At 44.2% G+C, this 19,071-nt stretch overlaps 1 protein-coding gene across 1 annotated transcript in view; it reads left to right on the forward strand.

Moving 5' to 3' along the window:
• The window catches only part of Ostf1 (osteoclast stimulating factor 1), a 52,620-nt gene that overhangs the window by 12,176 nt on the left and 21,373 nt on the right, over window positions 1-19,071 (forward strand). The window contains exon 2 of the mRNA XM_021151637.3: window positions 17,005-17,051. Coding sequence (XP_021007296.1) covers window positions 17,005-17,051 — 47 coding nt within the window. The remainder of the gene's footprint in view (window positions 1-17,004; window positions 17,052-19,071) is intronic.

Below are 19,071 nucleotides of genomic sequence, written 5' to 3' on the forward strand. Positions count from 1 at the left end.
CATCAAGCCTGACTCCCTGAGACACCATCTTTGTGGTCTCTTGGGTGTACTGTGGAGGAAAATACTGAATCCTTTTGTTTTTGGAAGAGGAAACGCTCAATTTTCAAGGGTGTCCCTTGTTGATTTTTTTCCCACTCTTTTCTTGTTATTTCCACATTGCGCACACACACAGGCTTTGCTGCACTAAACCCGAGCTTGAGTGTTAGCTTTCTGCTACAGATGTGGCCACCCTGGTGTCACACCCTGTCTGACTACTTGAGCGCTTGCCTGAGGTGCGGTTGGTTTGGCCTTTGGTGGTTCTTTCTCACACACACGCCGTAAATCTTTGTTTCTGTGTCGGGCTGGAAGAGTTCCTGTGTACTGAAGACATTTGTAGTGTTGATCCATGCTGAACGCATTTCCAGCATCGCACTGTCTTGCTCGCATGTGCCAACAGGGGTAAGTTTAAGAGCATTTCACTAATGCTAGTGTTCTAGATATTTAAGTCTGAAGGGTTTTTTTGTTGTTGGTATTTTTTCACAAGCTTTCTAAATACTGGCCACACACATCGATACATGAAATGGTCTGACTTGTTGTTTCAAATTATGCACCCCCCCCCGCCCCCCCCCCCCCCCCCCCCCCCGTGGTAGGATAGAAGGTCTGTGATTAGTTATGAGTGGTAAACACAAAGGGCAAAGGCAGGGGTGTGTGTGAGAAAATGGGAAGAGAAATACTAGAGTGAGTAGCTGAAAGGAAAGGGTTGGTTTTTTTAAGTGAAATTGTCTTTAGTTTTATGGAAATATGTGTGTGTGCCTATCTGTGAGTGTGTGTATGTGCGTGTGTGTATGTGTGTGTATCCTGTGAACTGTGGGTCTTTTTAAAGCACTTGAGAGAGTACACACATTGGCCTAGACACATGTCGGTGCTTTAGCAATTTCCCTTCTGGGAGAGTTGGTTATGTTTGCCTTGTTGTCTGATAATGTGGAATTATACCCAGTTCTCAGCCACTGGAAATAATCCTGAAAACAGCCTAAGTTATTATAAAGTGTGATCTCCCCCACCCCCACCCCCCAGCTTGGTCTTGAGCGATCCCTAGCACAGGTTCATGCCCACAGCCTGATCTCTCACCCTTCCCTCCACTCTCTGTCTCAGGTGCAGGGACCTGCTGGACGACCCCAGAGCGCACTTCCTGCCCTCAGCCCCTGTATGCTCACTTTGGTCTTTGTTCTGGGACTTCCTATCCTTAGCCTCTCTGCATGGGTACCTTATAGTATCATTTTACATCCAAAGAGATGCTACCCCCCTGCCACCTGCTGATTTCAGTGGTCACCGTGTGAATGTTTGTGCTATTGTAGGTGTTTAACTGTCTGCCATTTCTTTTCATGGCCATTTCGCGGAGAAAAGGGGAACAAAGGGATACCCCATTAGAAAACACTGATACATGCACATGTCTTCCAAGTTGTCCCTCAATAGGACATTAGTAAAGACCATATTCTCTTGTAATTCCTATTCATTCCCGACAGTTCATAGCATAAAGGAAACATGACGTGTTGCTCTGATACCCAGGGAAATAGCATTTTGTGTTTTCCTGTAGTTTCTCTGTATGCGTATCTTGCTTTATGTAGCAGATTTCGTGTACTTCACAGCCAGTCTCTTACATAATTGCAAAATAATAAGTTTGTCCTCGCAAAGCTCTATTTTTTCAAACATTACTGATCCTAGGGATTTGCATATAGGGAACAGTGCCCTACCACTGAGCCGTGTCCCCAGCCTTTTCTACTTTGAAACAAGCTCCTGCTCGGTTGTCCCGGCCTGGAATACTTGCTCTGCTTCCTGGTGGCTGTAAATTTGTGATCTTCCTGCTTGAACCTTCCAAGGACCTGGGGTTATGGGCTGGTGTTACCAGGCCTAGCTCAAAACCAATTTTTGAAGATGATGATAAAACATTAAAGGTAACCTATATCCTAGAATTGTGTACATGTATACTAATGAATGTTTTATCTATGAATAGTTCTATTTTCATGTCCCTAAATATGTTTTAAAAATACAAATTTTAAACTTGTTTAATTCTCTAGCAGCTAAGGTATCTAATATACATTCTTGTTCCTGTAATAAAAGCACTGAGAGTTTTTGCCTGAATATTGTATGTACATTCCCTAGTCTATTATCAAAACTTTTGATAAGAATGTTTTGTCAGTGACAACAAAGATAGATGCATTAAGCCCTGAATGCTGTACAAATGCATACAAGCATGACTAACCCAAGACACATATGTGTCAGAAGCAGCACCTGCTCCTTTATGTGTATTAATATTTTCACTCTCAGGAATCTGTGTTAAAAGCTGGGTTCTCTGGGGAGTGTCCAGTGCTGAGAGCCTGGGTTCTTCATCCTGACCTCAGCAGTCTGGTATAAGCCTCATGAACTCCTGTCCTTAGGGAATCTTCTTCCTGGTTCTCTGTTCCCACCCAGACTAGGGACTTCCCAACTGCAGCTTCCTCAGCTATAAAATGTGGGTAGTAGACTGTTTGGCTTGTTTCAAGTATTCAGCAAATCTCTGCAAGTTAGTGCTTTGTATGATGCCTAGCCCATGGTAAATAAATGTCCTGTAAGTGTGAGTGTAGAAGGGTCATTTCATTTTTAATGAGTGGTTTTAGTGTTGGGGAATGTTGTCTCTCGGGTCTTGGACATGTAGTCATTTGCCCAGCTAACGGGTCTCATATAGGAGGAAGCTGAGCCCAGCCTCATTTGGGGTCTTTGTAGGGCATGTGGGCTGCAGTTCTCTTTGCTCTGCCATAATGTGCCTTTGTCTAACTTGTTACTTTTAGAAGGGGCCTTGGATAGGGGGTTTTCTGTACAGGGGCAGATACTGAGTATTTCAGGCTTGGCAGGCTACGTGAAGTCCGTCGTGACTGTGCATATAGTGAGAGAGGGAGCCAGAGAATATGCGATGGCAGAGGTGTTCTGATACATGATAAATCTTCACTCTGGACACTGCATTTGAGGTCGGGTCATTTTCTTGTACTGGGACATACTATTTAAAACTGTGAAGCTTACTCTTAGGTCATGGATCATATAAAAACAACTAGGCATTGCTGTCGCTGTCAGTGACCGGGCTTCTCTCTTTCTTACATGGTCCATGCAGTCTCCGAATTGAAATAATTTCTTCCACTTTTCGCATTTTCCTGAAAACTATTGAGGAGTGTTTAGTAACTGTCTTCCTCTTTCTCTCACGTTAACTTACCCAGGGCACAGTTGGCAAAGAACTTGTCCTTTGGAAGTTTCTGGTCTTTTGGATATGTTGTACACGGAAGAGCTAAAAGGAGCCAGCATACATGATCTTTCAAGTGAAAGTAGCTAAGGTTGCTGAAAGGCACTGTGGAGTGGAAGCAAATGGGAAAAAAAAGGACTAGAAAGGCACACTGTTAATAAACAGAACCCTCTTGTCAGGAAGACACTGTCTACTGTTTGTAAGGAGCCTGCCATTCCTGCAGCTGAAATCAGGACACATTCCACCCTCTTCTGCCTTCCTCGAGTCGTCCCTTTGGGTTGGAGAGGGAGGTAGCAGAGAAGAGGTGGTGTTGGAATAAGAGGAATGAAAGCGGTATTTACAACATTTTCTATTAAATATGTGGATTGATTTGCTTCAATCCAAGAATATGAGTATGTGGGAAGAAATGTATCCATCTGCATTAGTCTTCATATCCACGGCTCTTGGACACTGCCGGGCCTCAGACACAGGGACTTTCTTTCCAAAGTGTATAGTCCTTCTTTATTTTTGAAGCAGTGGGCTTTTGCGGAATGATACACATAGAAATCCAAGCCAAGTTATGTGTTCTGAGATAATCTCTCAGTTATGGGCATTGGAGTCCACAGAGCACAGCGTTTTCCTTTCACCTCAGGAACAGAAAGATGGTTTTGGTTCTTGGATACTGTCCCTTAGACTCTTTTCTTTCATTTTGGAGCAGAAAACATCCTGTTTCAGGGGCTGGAGAGATGGCTTAGCAGTTAAGAGTGCCTGCTGCTCTTGCAGAGGACCCAGGTTCAGTTCCTAGAACCTAAGAAGTGACAGCTTTTCACTTTTTAGCCCCAGGGGGATCTGATGGCCTCTTTTGGCTCTCTAGGGTCCCTGCACTCACCTGCATACAGCCACATACAGGCAGGAAGTCTGTCTAATCAAAAATAAAACCGATTGAAAACTAAAAACAGCAAAAATAACCATCTTGTTGGATCATGCATGGATGATATATAATACATGTGCCTGGTAGAAAACATTAATGCTTTCATTTGCCCCGAAAATATTGTAAGTAGGGGAAATGTGAGAGAGAAATGTATACATTAAGTTCATGTGTTCTGTAATTTATTTTTGGTCAAATGACTTGGTTTGGAAAATTCCAAAATTGGTTAGACTATTTGCTTTTGAGGGAGAAGGAGAATATTGTATTTTTAATACACAGCTGAATCTTTTCTTTCTTTCTTTTTTTTTTTTTTTTTTTTTTTTTTGTTTTTTTTGAGACAGGGTTTCTCTGTGTAGTCCTGGCTGTCCTGGAACTCACTTTGTAGACCAGGCTGGCCTCAGAAATCTGCCTGCCTCTGCCTCCCAAGTGCTGGGATTAAAGGCGTGCGCTACCACGCCTGCCTTTATACAGCTGAATCTTAAAATTAAGAAGATGGGGAAATATTTTGTATTCCCTATAGATTTTTTTTTTTTAGCAGATAGCCTGGAGTGTTTGAGTTTTACCTTTTGACCTTAGCCTCTAGTAAGATATGCTTGGCTTGATGGTGTAGTTCACAAAAATAAGAACAAGCACATAGGGGTTGAGAGATGGCTCAGCGGTTAAGAGCACTGACTGCTCTTCCAGAGGTCCTGAGTTCAATTCCCAGGAACCACATGGTGGCTCACAACCATCTGTAATATTTTAAATAATATTAAATAATAAAATATGGGATATTTTGCCCTCTTCTGGTGTGTCTGAAGACATCAACGGTGAATTCATAAGCATTAAATAAATAAATAAATAAATAAATAAATCTTTTTTTTTTTTTAAAGAAAAAATGCATACACATATACAATTCTACCCATCCCCACAGTCAGCAGTGTGGAGTATAAGAAGTTCGTCTTAGCCTTATGCTTCTTTCAGAACCTGTGTGGTGGTTTGAATATGCTTGGCCCAGGGAGTAGCACTATCAGGAGGTGTGGCTGTTGGAGGAAGTGTGTCACCATGGATGTGAACTTTGAGACCCTCTTCCTAGCTGCCTGGAAGTTAGTCTCTTCCTGTCTGCTGTCAGATCAAAATGTAGAACTCTTAGCTCCTTCTCCAGCGCCATGTCTGCATGGACACTCCAGGCTTCCTGCCTTGATGATAATAGACTGAACCAATAAACCTGTAAGCCAGCCCCAATTAAGTGTTGTCCTTTATAAGCGCTGCCTTAGTCATGGTGTCTGTTCACAACAATGGAAACCCTAACTAAGACAACCTGCCTCTCAGCTTTGGCCAGCTGGCCAGATGACATGACCCACATACCAAGCAAGATACCTGCGTGAGCTGGCACTGTAGATGGCAGAGGAAACCGTCACACCTAATTTTGGTCCCCATACCATTAATCAAATGAGGCATGCTGTTTGTATTTACTATTATCTAATGTTGTAGTAATTAACAGTGATTGTGAAGTCATGGATTTTAAGCCCCCAAAATCATTTGAAGAGTGAAGATTATCAGTACAGATTGAGAATTATTGTTGCGATAGCATGATTGCTAGTAATTTCATGGAAACCATATGTTCCTGTGGGATCACTAGCACCATCATCATCTTCATCTTCACCATCACCCCCTAGTTAAGTTCAGGAGATGAGTAGGGACCCACTGCCCTCAGCTTCTCCTACACAGGTACCATGGATTGCTGGCACACTGGCAACCCTGTCATGGGCAGTAGTTGTGCTAGCGGAGTTTCTATGATACACAATTGGCGTTTTACAAATGTTCTTTTGGGCTAGACTCATAGTATGGAAGAATTGTGGTTTCTGTTCTATTATATGAAGTTCTGAAAATTGGTGTAAGGCTGGCACATGACTCAGTGTGTAAAGTACTTGTCATTCAAGAGTGAGAACCTGAGTTTAAGTTCCAAGAACCCAGGTAAAAGCTACAAATGTGGCATCAGCCCTCCTACGGGGAGGTAGAAGGTAGACACAGAACTCTGAGAAGCCCCCAGGCCAGCCAGCCTAGAGTACGTAGGAGTACATCTAAGAGACACTTCCTGGAAGGCCTGGACTGGTTCTCTGAATATACCTGCTTTCACGACATATGCATATGCTCACATTGTACAGATCCATATACATACATATACATGTTGTTATTATTATTTTTTTTCAAGACAGGGTTTCTCTGAATAGCCCTGGCTGTCCTGTAACTCACTTTGTAGACCAGGCTGGCCTCGAACTCAGAAATCCACCTGCCTCTGCCTCCCAAGTGCTGGGATTAAAGGCATGCGCCGCCACCACCCGGCACATATACGTGTTATGCATCAACCAGAAAGGGGGTCTGCTAGTCTAATAAGTTTATAATCATATAATTTAACTTTTGGAATAATTTCCTTTTTTATATTACATATTTCATTCTGTGTCGATGACATTTATTTTTGCCAGATATTAATTTTAAAAGCTGCTTGTTTGCTACCAGTATGCCAAAGTCTGTATTTGATGTATTTTAAAATATGTATTCAGGCATTCATCCATCCCCAGTGAAGGAAACATTTCACAAAATCATTATTTCAGCTAAGTATAGCATGCTCTCATCTTTTCTGGTCTAGTTAATCTTTTGTTAATTCTTGAGACAGTCTCTCTGGGTAGCCCAGGGTGCCCTGGATCATCTTACCTCATCACCCTGAAGGATAATAGGCCTGTGCCCCTGCAGGGCCTTATTTAAAAATTGAAAGCTGCTCAGTTAGTTCTGCACTCTACTCATAGTTTCTGGCCAGTGGTTTAAAATGCCAAGGGACTCACTTGCTCTGAGAGTAGTGAGGCAGCAAGGACTGGTTGTTCTGGCAGGTAATAGTTTCTTGTGCAAGAAGAGGGTTTTCTAATTTTGTTCTTCCCCTAAATGGATTAGTTGGGGTTCTAGAAGTGCAATTTAAAATCCTAATGGTATGTTAAGTCTTGTAGAAAATAGATTAATGTTATTGGTGTACAGGTTCTTTAGCTAATTCCTGCTAGCTTTTTGAGAATTTAGGTTTTAATTAACATGGTAAAAATTACTTGTTGGGCATCCCTTAATCAAAATACTTAGTTGTTTAGTTTTCATTGTTTTGTATTTGAGAGTTTTAGTGGTCAAGCACCTCTAATCTGAACATTCAAGATTCTAAGTGTTCTGTAACTCATCTTACTGTTAGAGAAGTCTTAAGTTCCCAACAAGACTGCGCGGGAGGCACACAGACTTCCTACCTGCCCCTTGCCAGTCCCTATGCATAGCCTCTGAACGGTAGTTAGCAGTTTCCTGCACTGTATTTTCTGTTGCTGTGACAATACTGTGACCACGGCAGCCTACAGAAGGAAGGGCTTATTTGGGCCTACAGAGAATAAGAGTCCATCACGGCAGGAAAGCGTGTAGGCCGTCAGCAGCAATCATGGCTGCTGGAGCAGGAAGCTGAGAGCGCGCAACCTTAATTATAGCATAAAGTAGGGAGCAAGCTGGAAGTAGCAAGGGGCAGTCTCAATGCCTATCCCGAGTGATGTACTTTTCCAGCAAGACACTGCTACTTAAATTTCCCTAAACAGCTCCACCAACTAGTTACCAAGTAGTTGAATGGCTGAGACTGTGGGGCCATTCTCACTCAAACCACCACACTCAACTCACCAAATCCCATAGGCCTGTGGTCATACCATAATGCAAAATGCGTTTAGTCCAACTTGAAAAGTCTCCAGAGTTCTTTACACTCTCAATACCGGGTCTCTCCTGAGGCAAACTCTTATTTATAACCAACCCTATAAAACTGAAAGGCAAACTGCACACTTCCAATGAGTAATAACACAGAATAGACATTGCCATTCCAGAAGGGAGGGATGGGGTATAGTGAGGAAATACTGAGCCAAAATGAGACCAGAATCCAGCAGGGCAAACTGCAAATCCTGCAGCTCCATGCCCAGCGTTTGCTACTTTAATTTCAAAGGACTCAGAGGCTCTGCCCCTCCAGCATGCTGGTTCCACTCCCTTTATAACTGCTTGGCAGATATCCTGTGGCTCTGGCATCTCCAGCATCTAGGGTTCTCCTCTGCAACTGAGGCTCCACTTCACAGCTTCACACAGTGGCTTTTCACAGCCTCTTGCTCTCTCAGGGCTTTCCTGCAGGATTCTCTTGTTATATACTGACTGACCTCAGCAGCTCTTTGAAGCAGTGGACAGAAAATCCAATACCCCTTCATTCATGCAACTGTTAGCCTCTAAAGCCAGCAGTAGCACGTGACCATGCACTACACTACACAACCAGGTTCTGCTGCCTGCTTGGGATGGACCCTCGGCCACATTAGCAGTAGAGTGTTCAGTTGCTTCCTAGGAGAAGATGCCTTTAGCTCTCTTCTATAGTTTGGAAACCTAGCAAGTAGGATCTTGCCCTGAGGACATCCTCCTTTTGTTCCAATGCAGGGCAGGCCTCTCCTTACTGGAATCTCTTAACAATGACAGTTTCAAGCCTCTAACATTAAGCTTCCTGTTGTTCTTTTTCCGGACAAACTATAAATTTTGCCCTACTTGCTCTTTGTCGTTGTAGACTACATAAAAGTTTTCAATAGTAGCCATTCCACAGATTCAGTGTTGTACTGTTTTGAAATCTCCTCTGCCAAAGAAATCAATCACATTTTTATTCTGTAGCCAATATACATATATTAATATTACAGGGATGGCTTCCAGCCTAGCACTGTGGAAGTCCTTGCGGTGCCTCTGCTCTCTGTGCTGCTGTCCCCTAGGTCCCCATGAGAGGATGGTTCTTTAGGCTCTGCTTATAGCATTCAACTGCTTTCACGTCTAACATGCCAAAGTCCTTCTAAAATCATGGTCAGGTTCTTCACAGCAATAGCCCACTCTCTGGCACCAACTTCTAGGCCAGCAGACATAAGATCAGGAAGTAAAACTTTCCTTAATGGTGAGTAGTACGATTCCCTAGTCTATCCCCTGTTCCTGGACTCTTGAGTTCAGACTGTAGGAGAAAAAGTACTGTGTGTTGGATGCTGATTCAAAGCATATATTGCCTACCCAGAACAGTTATTAGGTTTAAATGGAAGTAATGCATACAAGATTAGGCCCAAGCAGGTCCTGAGGGCAAAAGCAAGCTACATGAAGATGTTTCCCAAATGACTATGGTTTAAACTCTTGTTATAACACCTTCTGTTCCCAGGCATGCACTGATGGCTTCATGGAGGATGCCCTAGGACCCACTGGCTGAGGAAGTGAAGTCTAGGGCTTGGTTTATTGATGCGTCTGTGCTATATGAAGGCAGAAATGGACAGCTGCAGTGTTACAACCCACTTTTGGGGACATCATCCAATCCATTACCACCTTTGGTGCTGTAATTGTGTCTTTAAAAGGCCATTTTACCTCCACCATCCTATCAAGCCATTTGTTTTAGGATGGTGGGGAACATGGTAAGCCTAGTGAATTCCGTGAGCATACATTCTCTATAGCAGTTCTTTGACCATGGACAGAAGCAATACTGTGTGAGAGAAAATGATAAGGCATTCTGTAAGACCACTGATGGTAGTTTTTGCAGATGCAGCAACAAAGGCAAATCTGTAGCCAGAATTAGATTTTATTCCAGAAATGTCAAAGGAATGTCTTTCCACAAAGAAAGTATAATTGGCATGCTGTCATGTCACTGGATGGTCATCCCCAGGACTGGTACTGTATCTTATCGGAGGCCCATTGTTGGTCTCCGCTGAGAGTAGATCCAACACTCAGAGCAGCTGCAGCCAGGTCAGCCTTGGCAAGTCGAAGTCCATGTTATCAAGCCTCTGTAGAGCTTCCATGTCTGCCACCATAGGTGCTTTGTTCATGGACCCACTGGAAAATGACCAGGGAAGAGATGGCTGGGGAAAGAGGCTGAATGTCCACAGAATGGGTTGTCCCAACCATGGCTATTAGCTCCAATGCTGAAGTCATCTTTTGATGAGCACTTACATGAGGCAGAAGTGCCTTCACACCCTTTGTCCATTTGGAGCGCTTTGTCTACATAGATCTTCTTCGAATGTCTTTCTCACCAATTTTTCTGTCATGCTCTTTGCAAGTCTCTGACCATCCAGCCAAACCATTGGCTACAGTTCAGGAGTCAGCAAACAGTCAAAAGTCTGGCCATTTATCCTTACAAGCAAAATGTAAGGCCCCAAATTCTGCCCACTGTGGAGGTTTTCCTTGACCACAACGTCTTCCATGGTTGTCACAGAAAGGGGATTTTAACACTGAAACTGCCCACTTCTGGGTGGCACCTTCATATATCACAGAAGCATCAATAAACCAAGCCAAGTATATATTACTTCCATTTGAAAATGGATTCCTGCTGGGCACCACTACATTATGAATTAGTGGGTCACAGAATATTCAGCTTGGTGTCCTGTGGTGTGTGTGTGAGTGTGTGTGGGATCTCCCCATCCCCGTCAAGTTTCTCCTAACTGTTCAGTAGCAGGTTAAGAGCTGTCTTTCAAAGGGAGACAAGTCAGCAGACAATGATAGATCCTCATTTAAAAAGCCCCCGAGTATCTGCTATGATTTATCCACAGTGGTCTGCTTAAGACTACAGACATCGCATCCCTGTCTGCCACTGGCACCTCAAGTACTGTCAGCTCTGCTCAATCATATGGTCCAAGTGGTACTGCGGCCAGGACCCATTGAAGAGCTTTCTCCTATTCCAGTCCCACTTAAAGATAGTGTCTTTCTGAGTGACTTGGTATATGGGACAGAGAAACAAATCCAAGGGAGGAATGTGCTGCCTCTAAAATCCAAATAGGCCCTCTAAGCATTGTGCTTCTTTCTTGGTAGCAGGAGGGTTGGGTCCAACCACTTATCCTTAACCTTAGAAAGACTCTCTCTGCATACCCCATACTACTAGACTAGTAGTTTTACTGAGGTAGAACACCCTTCAACTTTGGTTGTATTTATTTCCTATCCTCTGCTATACGTACATGTTAACAATAAGTAAACCCAAGGTGTTTGTTGCCTCCTGCTCACATGGTCCAATCAGCATAATGTTACCAATATAGTAACCAGTGTGATAGTCTGTGGAAGAGACAAATGATCAAGATCCCTTTAAACTAAGTTATAACATAGGACTGGAGAGTTGATATACTCTTGAGGTAGAACAGTATAGGTATATTGCTGGCCTTGCCAATTGAAAGCAAATTACTTCTTGTGGTCCTTAATGGACAGATATGTAAAAAAAAAAAAAAAAAAAAGTATTTGCTAGATAAATACCTGCATAACAAGCATCAGGAAATGTGTTAATGTATTTAAGTAAGGGGATTATGTCTGGAATAGCAGCTGCAATTGAGAATTACTACTTGATTAAGTTCTTGCTGGTCAGCTCCATGATCTAGCCATCTGTCGTCTGCACAGGCCACATAGAGAGATGCAGTGGCAAGGATTAGGAGATGTAGCCTTCCAGACTGATTACTTTTACTAAGTAACATGCACTGAAGTCTTCTCCACCTTTTCATGACTTGTTAACTTCTTTTTATTGATAATAGTATCCCATTTTCTGACCACGTCTTTCTAGACCAGTCAATTGTTGTAGCTTGCAGGATTCATAGTTGGGCACGTTTGGACTAGTTTTCCCCCCTAGTAGCTCGGATAGAGCCTTCCAGCACTGTGAAAGCTAGCATGTAGGGTGGATGAACCTTCCAGGTCATCACCAGCTTGATTTTGCAATGTTCTATGACTTAAGCATGTGGTGTGTTAGTAATAAGGTCTCACTACCAAGTTCTGGATGATAAACTAGAGCACTGGGGTTAGCCTATAATATTCGGGGGTCTCAGGGGGCCTCACTGGCTATTCTGGCCAATTTTATGTCTACTTGACACAAACCAGAGTCATATGGAAAGAGGGACCATCAATGGAAAAATTTCACCCACCAGAGTGGCCTGTGGGCAAGCCTGTGGTACATTTTCATGACTGGTGATGGATGTGGAAGGCTCCAGTTAGCTCACTATGGGTGCTGCCTCCCCTGGGCTGGTGGTCCTGGGAGATATAAGAAAGGCAGAGAGCAAGCCACTAAGGAACATTCTTCTATAGCCACCACATCAGCTCCTGCCAAGTTCCTGGCCTGTTTGAGTTCCCGCCCTGATTGCCTTTCGTGAAGGACTATGATGTGAAAGTGTAAAAGAAATAAACCTGTGACGCCAAGTTGCTTATCATGGTCATAGTGTTTTATCCCATCAATAGAAACCCTAACTAAGACACTCACTAGTCAACAACTCCAAAAGAAGTAAAGAACTCTTGGCACATGGCGTTTTATTTGTTAGCTTCCAGTGCCTAGTTGAGGCATTGATTTTATAGGGTAATTCTGTCTTCATTGTTTTGTGTATGGCTGGGTATATGCCAGTTGAATTCAGGTATGTGAAGCTCTGCCAGCTCTTCACTAACAACAAAGATCGATTTGACATGTTTTGCTCACTTTTACAAGTCCTGAGTTATCTAAATGTTGTTTCAGGGCTCCAGAGGAGCAAAGACAAATACTGGAAAAGCCCATGCTTCCTTCCCTTCCCTGCCGGGGAAAGACCAGCTCCCCTCCTTTCACCCTTCTACGACCTTGACCTTCACGCTTTGACCTTCACGCTTTGAAGTCTAGGGCCAGCCTTCCTCCAGAGGAAAAGACAACACTGCTGTTGATGTTAGTCTCCTCCTCTCTAGGGGAGAAGAGAGTTAGTGAGAAAAGGGAAGGGCAAGGCTGGAAAATAAGACCTCAGAAACAGTGGCTATGGCCAGTGGCAGCAGTTAGAACTGCTTAATTCAGAATCTTCCTGCAGAGCCATCTGAATGCTGCTAGATCATTCCAGACTCAGCCTACATTTAAGACAAAGGTTATGTTGGGCCTCTTTTTGGGGGGGGGGGGCTTCATTCTTATGGATCCCAATTTCAGACTATTTCCACAGTCTCTTAGCTTCCCACTCTCTCTGTTGTATGTAACAATACTTGGTGAGAGAATGAGCAGAGAGCCTTAGAAAGCTTTGTTGCATGTCCAAGAGCATAGCTCTTTGACGTCTGTGAGTCTGCCTTCCTTAAGGAAAATTGGATTAGTAAACTTGATCACCGTGTGTTCTTGATCTGTTGTTAGATGTCTGTCAGGACGTCAGCAAGAAACAGAGCTTCGGTTTCATCCCCTAGACACTGCTGTAAGCCCGAAGTCTACAGAACACAGTCCAGAGATAACTCTGTGTGCCAAGAGGACCAGTGGATTGCATATTAGTATTAATTGTTCTACCAACAGAAGATTTAGGCCCATTAGCCTGCAATTGTGAGAAATCTACTGGTTTTGTGATTCCTTGGCCTTTGGATGTTTCTGTTAAATTCTTTCATTTCTAGTTCAGTCGATTTTGAGAATTCCAGCCCTGAGCCTTTAGAACATGGAGTGAAAAGGATAGATAAAAGGTAATGCCCAGTATTAAGCTGTAGTAAGTAGGGGTCTGTGATAAACTCTTTGGTATTTTACAGATGGAATGCTGCTTTGTGTGTCTGGCTAATCTCCTTCAGTCTGTAGCATCAAAATGGAAAGAACTTGAACTATGCAAATTGGTGGTTTGTTCACTTACTGTGTATTTGCTTTCAGGCTCTTTAGTTTTTATTGAGTTTTATCTGAGCCCATCAACTTGTCCTTGTATCTTGTTTACAAGAGTATCCACCAGTCTCCCCTCCTTGCACTATCTCTGAAGGGAACTAGAAAGTTCTAGCCTGGATGTTGGTCACAAGAGGACTGCTTCCTTTGTGACCTCTCTCTGGAAAGTTTGAGGTAACTGAGATAAGGAATCTGAGAACAGTCACCTCAGCCTTTCTCAGGCAGCTCCGCCTCCTTCCCCTGCCCTCCGTGTCTTTGCACCAACTCTCACGGTATAGAGCTTGCTGTGTAGGGCAGTCTGGATCTACACAGGAGGGTTATGGTGGTGTTTCCTTTCTCCATAAATAAGGGGTGGGAGGGATGGATAGTCCCCAAACAAGCAAACTAACAAAAACACGGAAAAAATTACATTTATTTGTTTGCAGGAACCTTACCAACTGAGCTATCTTCCCAGCCCTGCTTACTTTTTGAGACAAGGCTTCACTCTGGTACAGGCTGGCCTGGACGTTACTGTGTGTGTAGCCCAGGGTGGTCTCACACTCCTGGCAGTCCTGTCTTAGCCTCGGAATGCTATCTAGCCTTGCAGGTGTGAGCTACTATACTTGAGAGAGGTTTTCTGTTAGACTCATCAAGTCCTGGGAGACTCTGAGATGCTTTTCCACGGTAGGACGTTTACAGGAAAGAGACTGATTCTCCTTGCTCTAAATGATATGGTATGGTTGCTGTTTTCACACATTATAAATGTTCTATAAACATTCAGTGCAGTGAATGGAAACAGCAGTGTAAATTAGAATGTGAAGGGCCCCATACATGGTGCAGTTGTTCAAGGTATGTGTGTGAACCTGGGCGTGCAGGTGTGTGTTCCTGTGTGTATATGAAGGTCAGAGGTCAACGCTGGGTGTGTTCCTCAGTTGCGCTCCACTTTATTTATTGAGACAGGGTCTCTCACCGACCTTGGAGCTCCCTGCTTTGGCTACACTGCCTGGCCAGTTAGCTGCAGGGATTTGTCTCTTCCTCTCTGTACTAAGACTGGAGAAACAAGCTACCACACCCAGCTGTTTTACATGAGTGCTAGGAGTGAACCTAGATTCTCAAGTTTTCATGGCAGGAACTCTGCTGACTGTCTCTAGCCCCAATATTTTCCTCCTCATTTTGCCACTTGATGGGCATGTGGACTGACTTCCTAAACCGTTAGCATTCCTTTTTAATGGTTCCAACATGCCGATGAATCAGGGTTGACTTAACATAGTTCTCTCCTAATGGACGTTAGACTCATTCCCATTTTCTCTAGTCTTACATTCTTGAATATACCAGTTACCAGCCATGTGTGGTAGGTAGTTCACTGTGGGTCATGTTACCACCAGAGGCCACGTTGATGTCCTTGGCCTGTGCTGCCACTGAAGACTGTGATGGTGTCAGTGCTGCTGCCAGAGGCCCTGTTGAGGTCCATGGTCCATCCATGGCTGGAAGCTGTGAATGTCTGTGGTCTGATCTCCCACTAGAGGCCACATTGATGTCTGTGGTCCATGTTACCACTGAAGGCCATGTTGATGTCTGTGGTCTATGCTGCCGCCTGAAGCCATGTTGGTATCCATGGGCTGGCCGAGCTGTCACTGGGGATCATACTGGAGTTTGTGGCTTCTGTTGCTCCAGAAGCTATGTGGATGTCTGGCCTGTGGTCCTTCTGGGGGTTATGATGGTGTCTGCAGTTGGTATTGCCACCAGAAACCATGCTGAGGTCTGTGGCACATGCTGACACTGGAGACCAGTTGGATGTTGTGTTCTATGCTATAGCCAGAAACCACGTGGAAGTCCATGAGCTGTGCTCTTGCTGTGTAAAGGGCAAGGGAGCTTCTTTTGCTGTGGTATCAATGACTGCAGTGTCACAGTTGAGAAAGGGGGACATAGAAGGGTTCTGTGACAACCATTACCCACTTACCCCCTGGAAGAAGTAGCAGCCTAGACAGGAAGCCATTGAAGGGAACTCTTAAAAATTGTGTTAAGGGTGCTGAAGTGTAGCTCTTCACAATAGATGGCTTCTGGTAGGGGTGGAGTTGGAGAAAGACTCAGTTTTCTTTAAGGGGCTGCCCACTGGGAGTTGGACCATGCTCCACTGAGTATATTTGCAACACAAGTTGGACTTTTTTGGGTGGGGGAGGTCAAAGGTTTGTGGGGGCAGACACAAGGTGGGAAGATTGGAAAGTGAGTGTGATGGGGTACATTGTGTGAAGCTCCCAAATAATCAGTAATCAAATAATCAGTCCCTTGGTCACGCTGTGTCTACGTGTGACTAGCACAAACAGCTTTTCGGTGGTTGTTGGAGTCACACTGGATAGTGGTGTTGTTACAGCAGGGGTTTGCAGGCTGTTGGGAGCACAGGCTTCTGGGTTTTCCTCTCCCCACCAATTCTTCATCCTGCAGCCGGGCTTGCTCAGAGCCTCATATGTGCAGGTCTCTGTGCTGTGTACTAGAAGTCCGTTAATGAAACATTACAAATGTATCTCCATTATGCCACTTTGTATCAAACAAAGGCTGCTTAAATCCAGTAAGTATGCATGTAGTTACAAATTGTAACTGTATTGCTTTATGTTGCTGTATTATAAAATATGGTCCAATAGCAACAGAGAAAGTGTAAGGTGAGAACATATATTCTGAAGCAAGCTTCTGTATCTGCCTTGGAGGCCAGTTTTGAGTGGGAGTTGGTTTGGATGTCATCTCTAAAGGATCTTCCAGAACACGGACTAAACTGTCTTAAAATAGATAGTCCTTCTATTTTGATTTCTTTCTTAACTTTTTTGTTTTTTGTAAAACACCCCCCCCCCCCGCGTGTTTGCTGTAGGCCTTATTTGTATACCTAATTTGTATTAATTTTGTGAACTTAAATTCATGCTGTATACAGAGTATCTGCTGGGAGATTTAACAAGTTCAGGCCCTTTCCTTCTGATGTTCTGAGCCAGTTTGGTGTTACTATTAGGTCTGTCTATACTCAGAGCAGAAATGTAGTGCAAATCCATAACTCCTGTCAAACAAAGCCATCAATCATGTGCTAACATTCATTTAACAAAAATTTTAAAGATGCATCCCATAGGTGAAAAGGTGCTTCCTCTAAAGTTACATTGCCAAATAGACTTTGAACTTGGGAATTCTAGCAGGGAAAAATCCAAAGTAACTTAGCAAAAGTTATAAAAGAATTGATCAGATTTTTTTTTTTTCTTCCTTTAGGGCAAGTTAAAGTCTTCAGAGCTCTATATACATTTGAACCAAGAACTGTAAGTATTCTGATTTAAACTGTAAAGTTGACTGTTAGTCAGACATCTGTTCTGGACTAAGTAGTCTGCGCTTTCTGCGATGCATAAGTCGTTCACAGGATGGATGTTCAATCCCTGTCCACTGCTTGCCTCAGTGAGCAGAACTAAACCTCAGGTTGGTTTGCATGGCCTGAGTTTAAAGGTTCTAGACTCCCTCACATTGCTTCATCCCTTTGTATGGTGACATCTGTTTCCAACTCACCCAGTGACCTGCATGCAGAAATATCTATAAACTTTAGAGACCCCATCCTAGTCAGCCTTCATGTGAATCACACCTCAACTTTGACCCTCTATTGTGTTTTATAAAAAGGAAAGAAAGAACCAGGATATGTTTGCTAGATATGTATGGTGAGGTGGAAGGGGGTGCCTCTGCGGTCCCATGCTGAGGCATCCCTTCCCCCTGAGGTAACAGCCATATGATGAATAGAGTATGGAATAGAGTTTATTTAGGGCATGGGGAGGGGAGTTGAGGGAGTAGAGACAGAGGAAGGAAGAGGGGGTGGAGGGGAATGGAGAGAGAAGGGACAGAGACGGAAGAGAGTAAGAAGGTAAGAGTAAGAGAGTAAGAGAGTGGGGAGGGGGCAAACAGCCCCTTTTATAGTGAGTTAGGTTGCCAGGTAACTGTGGGGCAGAGCCTAGAAGGAATGCTAACACCCTCTACCTCACACCTTCTGCCAACTCCTGGAGTAGTTCTTTCATCTCTCTTCTGTCTGTACTTTTCCATTGCTGTGGCTCTGGTGCCCACCTATCCACCCATGGTTTCGTGAGCTCATCACACTGGATGAGGCCTTGAGGTTAGTGCAGCTGAAGGGCGTAGAGGAAAGCTAGCTAAGCGTGAGTAAGCCAGCAAGCTCCACTCCTCCCTCATTTTCCAGGGTTCCTGCTTGAGCTCATGAGTTTCCTCAGTGATGGGAACATAAGCCACATCGGCCCTTCCCCCACCCCCAAGCTGCATAGGCTCAGTGTTTTAATCACAGCCACAGGAAGGAAACCATAACACACTCTATATGTTTCTCTATAGCGCCCATTCCCGCGGTCACATCCTTTGTGTGTGTCTCCGCCCACTCTGAGTACTGAATCACTGCCACCAGGTCAGAGCCTGCCAGGAGTTCACATTCTGCCACCTCCTAAACCTGGATACCCAGGTCCTCATTAGAATGGGGATACTGCTCACTGCTGCACACGACAGGCCTCCTTACAGTCCTAACAGAAGGTGCCTACTTAACGTTCCTCAGCTGGTGACCATCAGCCAGTGGCAGTGATGTTAACAGGCAGTCCGAGGCTCACACATTCAGATGAGCTCTCCTGAGACTTCAGAGAGAGCCAGCCTCTGGGCACAGGGGGCTGTTATTTTCACCACAGTAGGTATTGGTGAGGGTGGACCACGGACAGAGTGCTTGTGGAGGGGGCTGCTGCTGCAGCATCAGCAACCTGAAACTTTAGTCACAGACATACAATTACTCATAATCCTGGAAGTCAGGGCCTCAGATTGCAGAAAGGGCTAAGACAGGCAGAGTAGCCTGAGCACAGAGTCAACTTTAACTTTGCTTACAGTGGCAGTCTCTGATGGGATCAGGACCATTGTCTTAGTCAGGGTTTTACTGCTGTGAACAGACACCCTAACCAACACAAGTCTTATAAAAGACAACATTGAATTGGGGCTGGCTTACAGATTCAGAGGTTCAGTCCATTATTATCAAAGTGAGAACATGGCAGCATCCAGGCAGGCATGGTACAGGAGAAGCTGAGAGTTCTACATCTTCATCTGAAGGCTGCTAGGAGAAGACTGACTTTCAGGCAGCTAGGATGAGAGTCTTAAGGCCCACACCCACAGTGCCACACCTACTCCAACAAAGCCAGACCCACTCCAACAGGGCCACACCTTCTAATAGTGCCACTCTGTGGGCCAAGCATATACAAACCATCACAGCCACTAAAGGAGGATAATTATGAAGGAGAACACACAGCATCAGTTGTCCCT

This window comes from Mus caroli, unplaced genomic scaffold (genome assembly GCF_978045245.1).
Source record: "Mus caroli unplaced genomic scaffold, Mus_caroli_1 scaffold_20, whole genome shotgun sequence".
Taxonomy (NCBI): domain Eukaryota; kingdom Metazoa; phylum Chordata; class Mammalia; order Rodentia; family Muridae; genus Mus; species Mus caroli.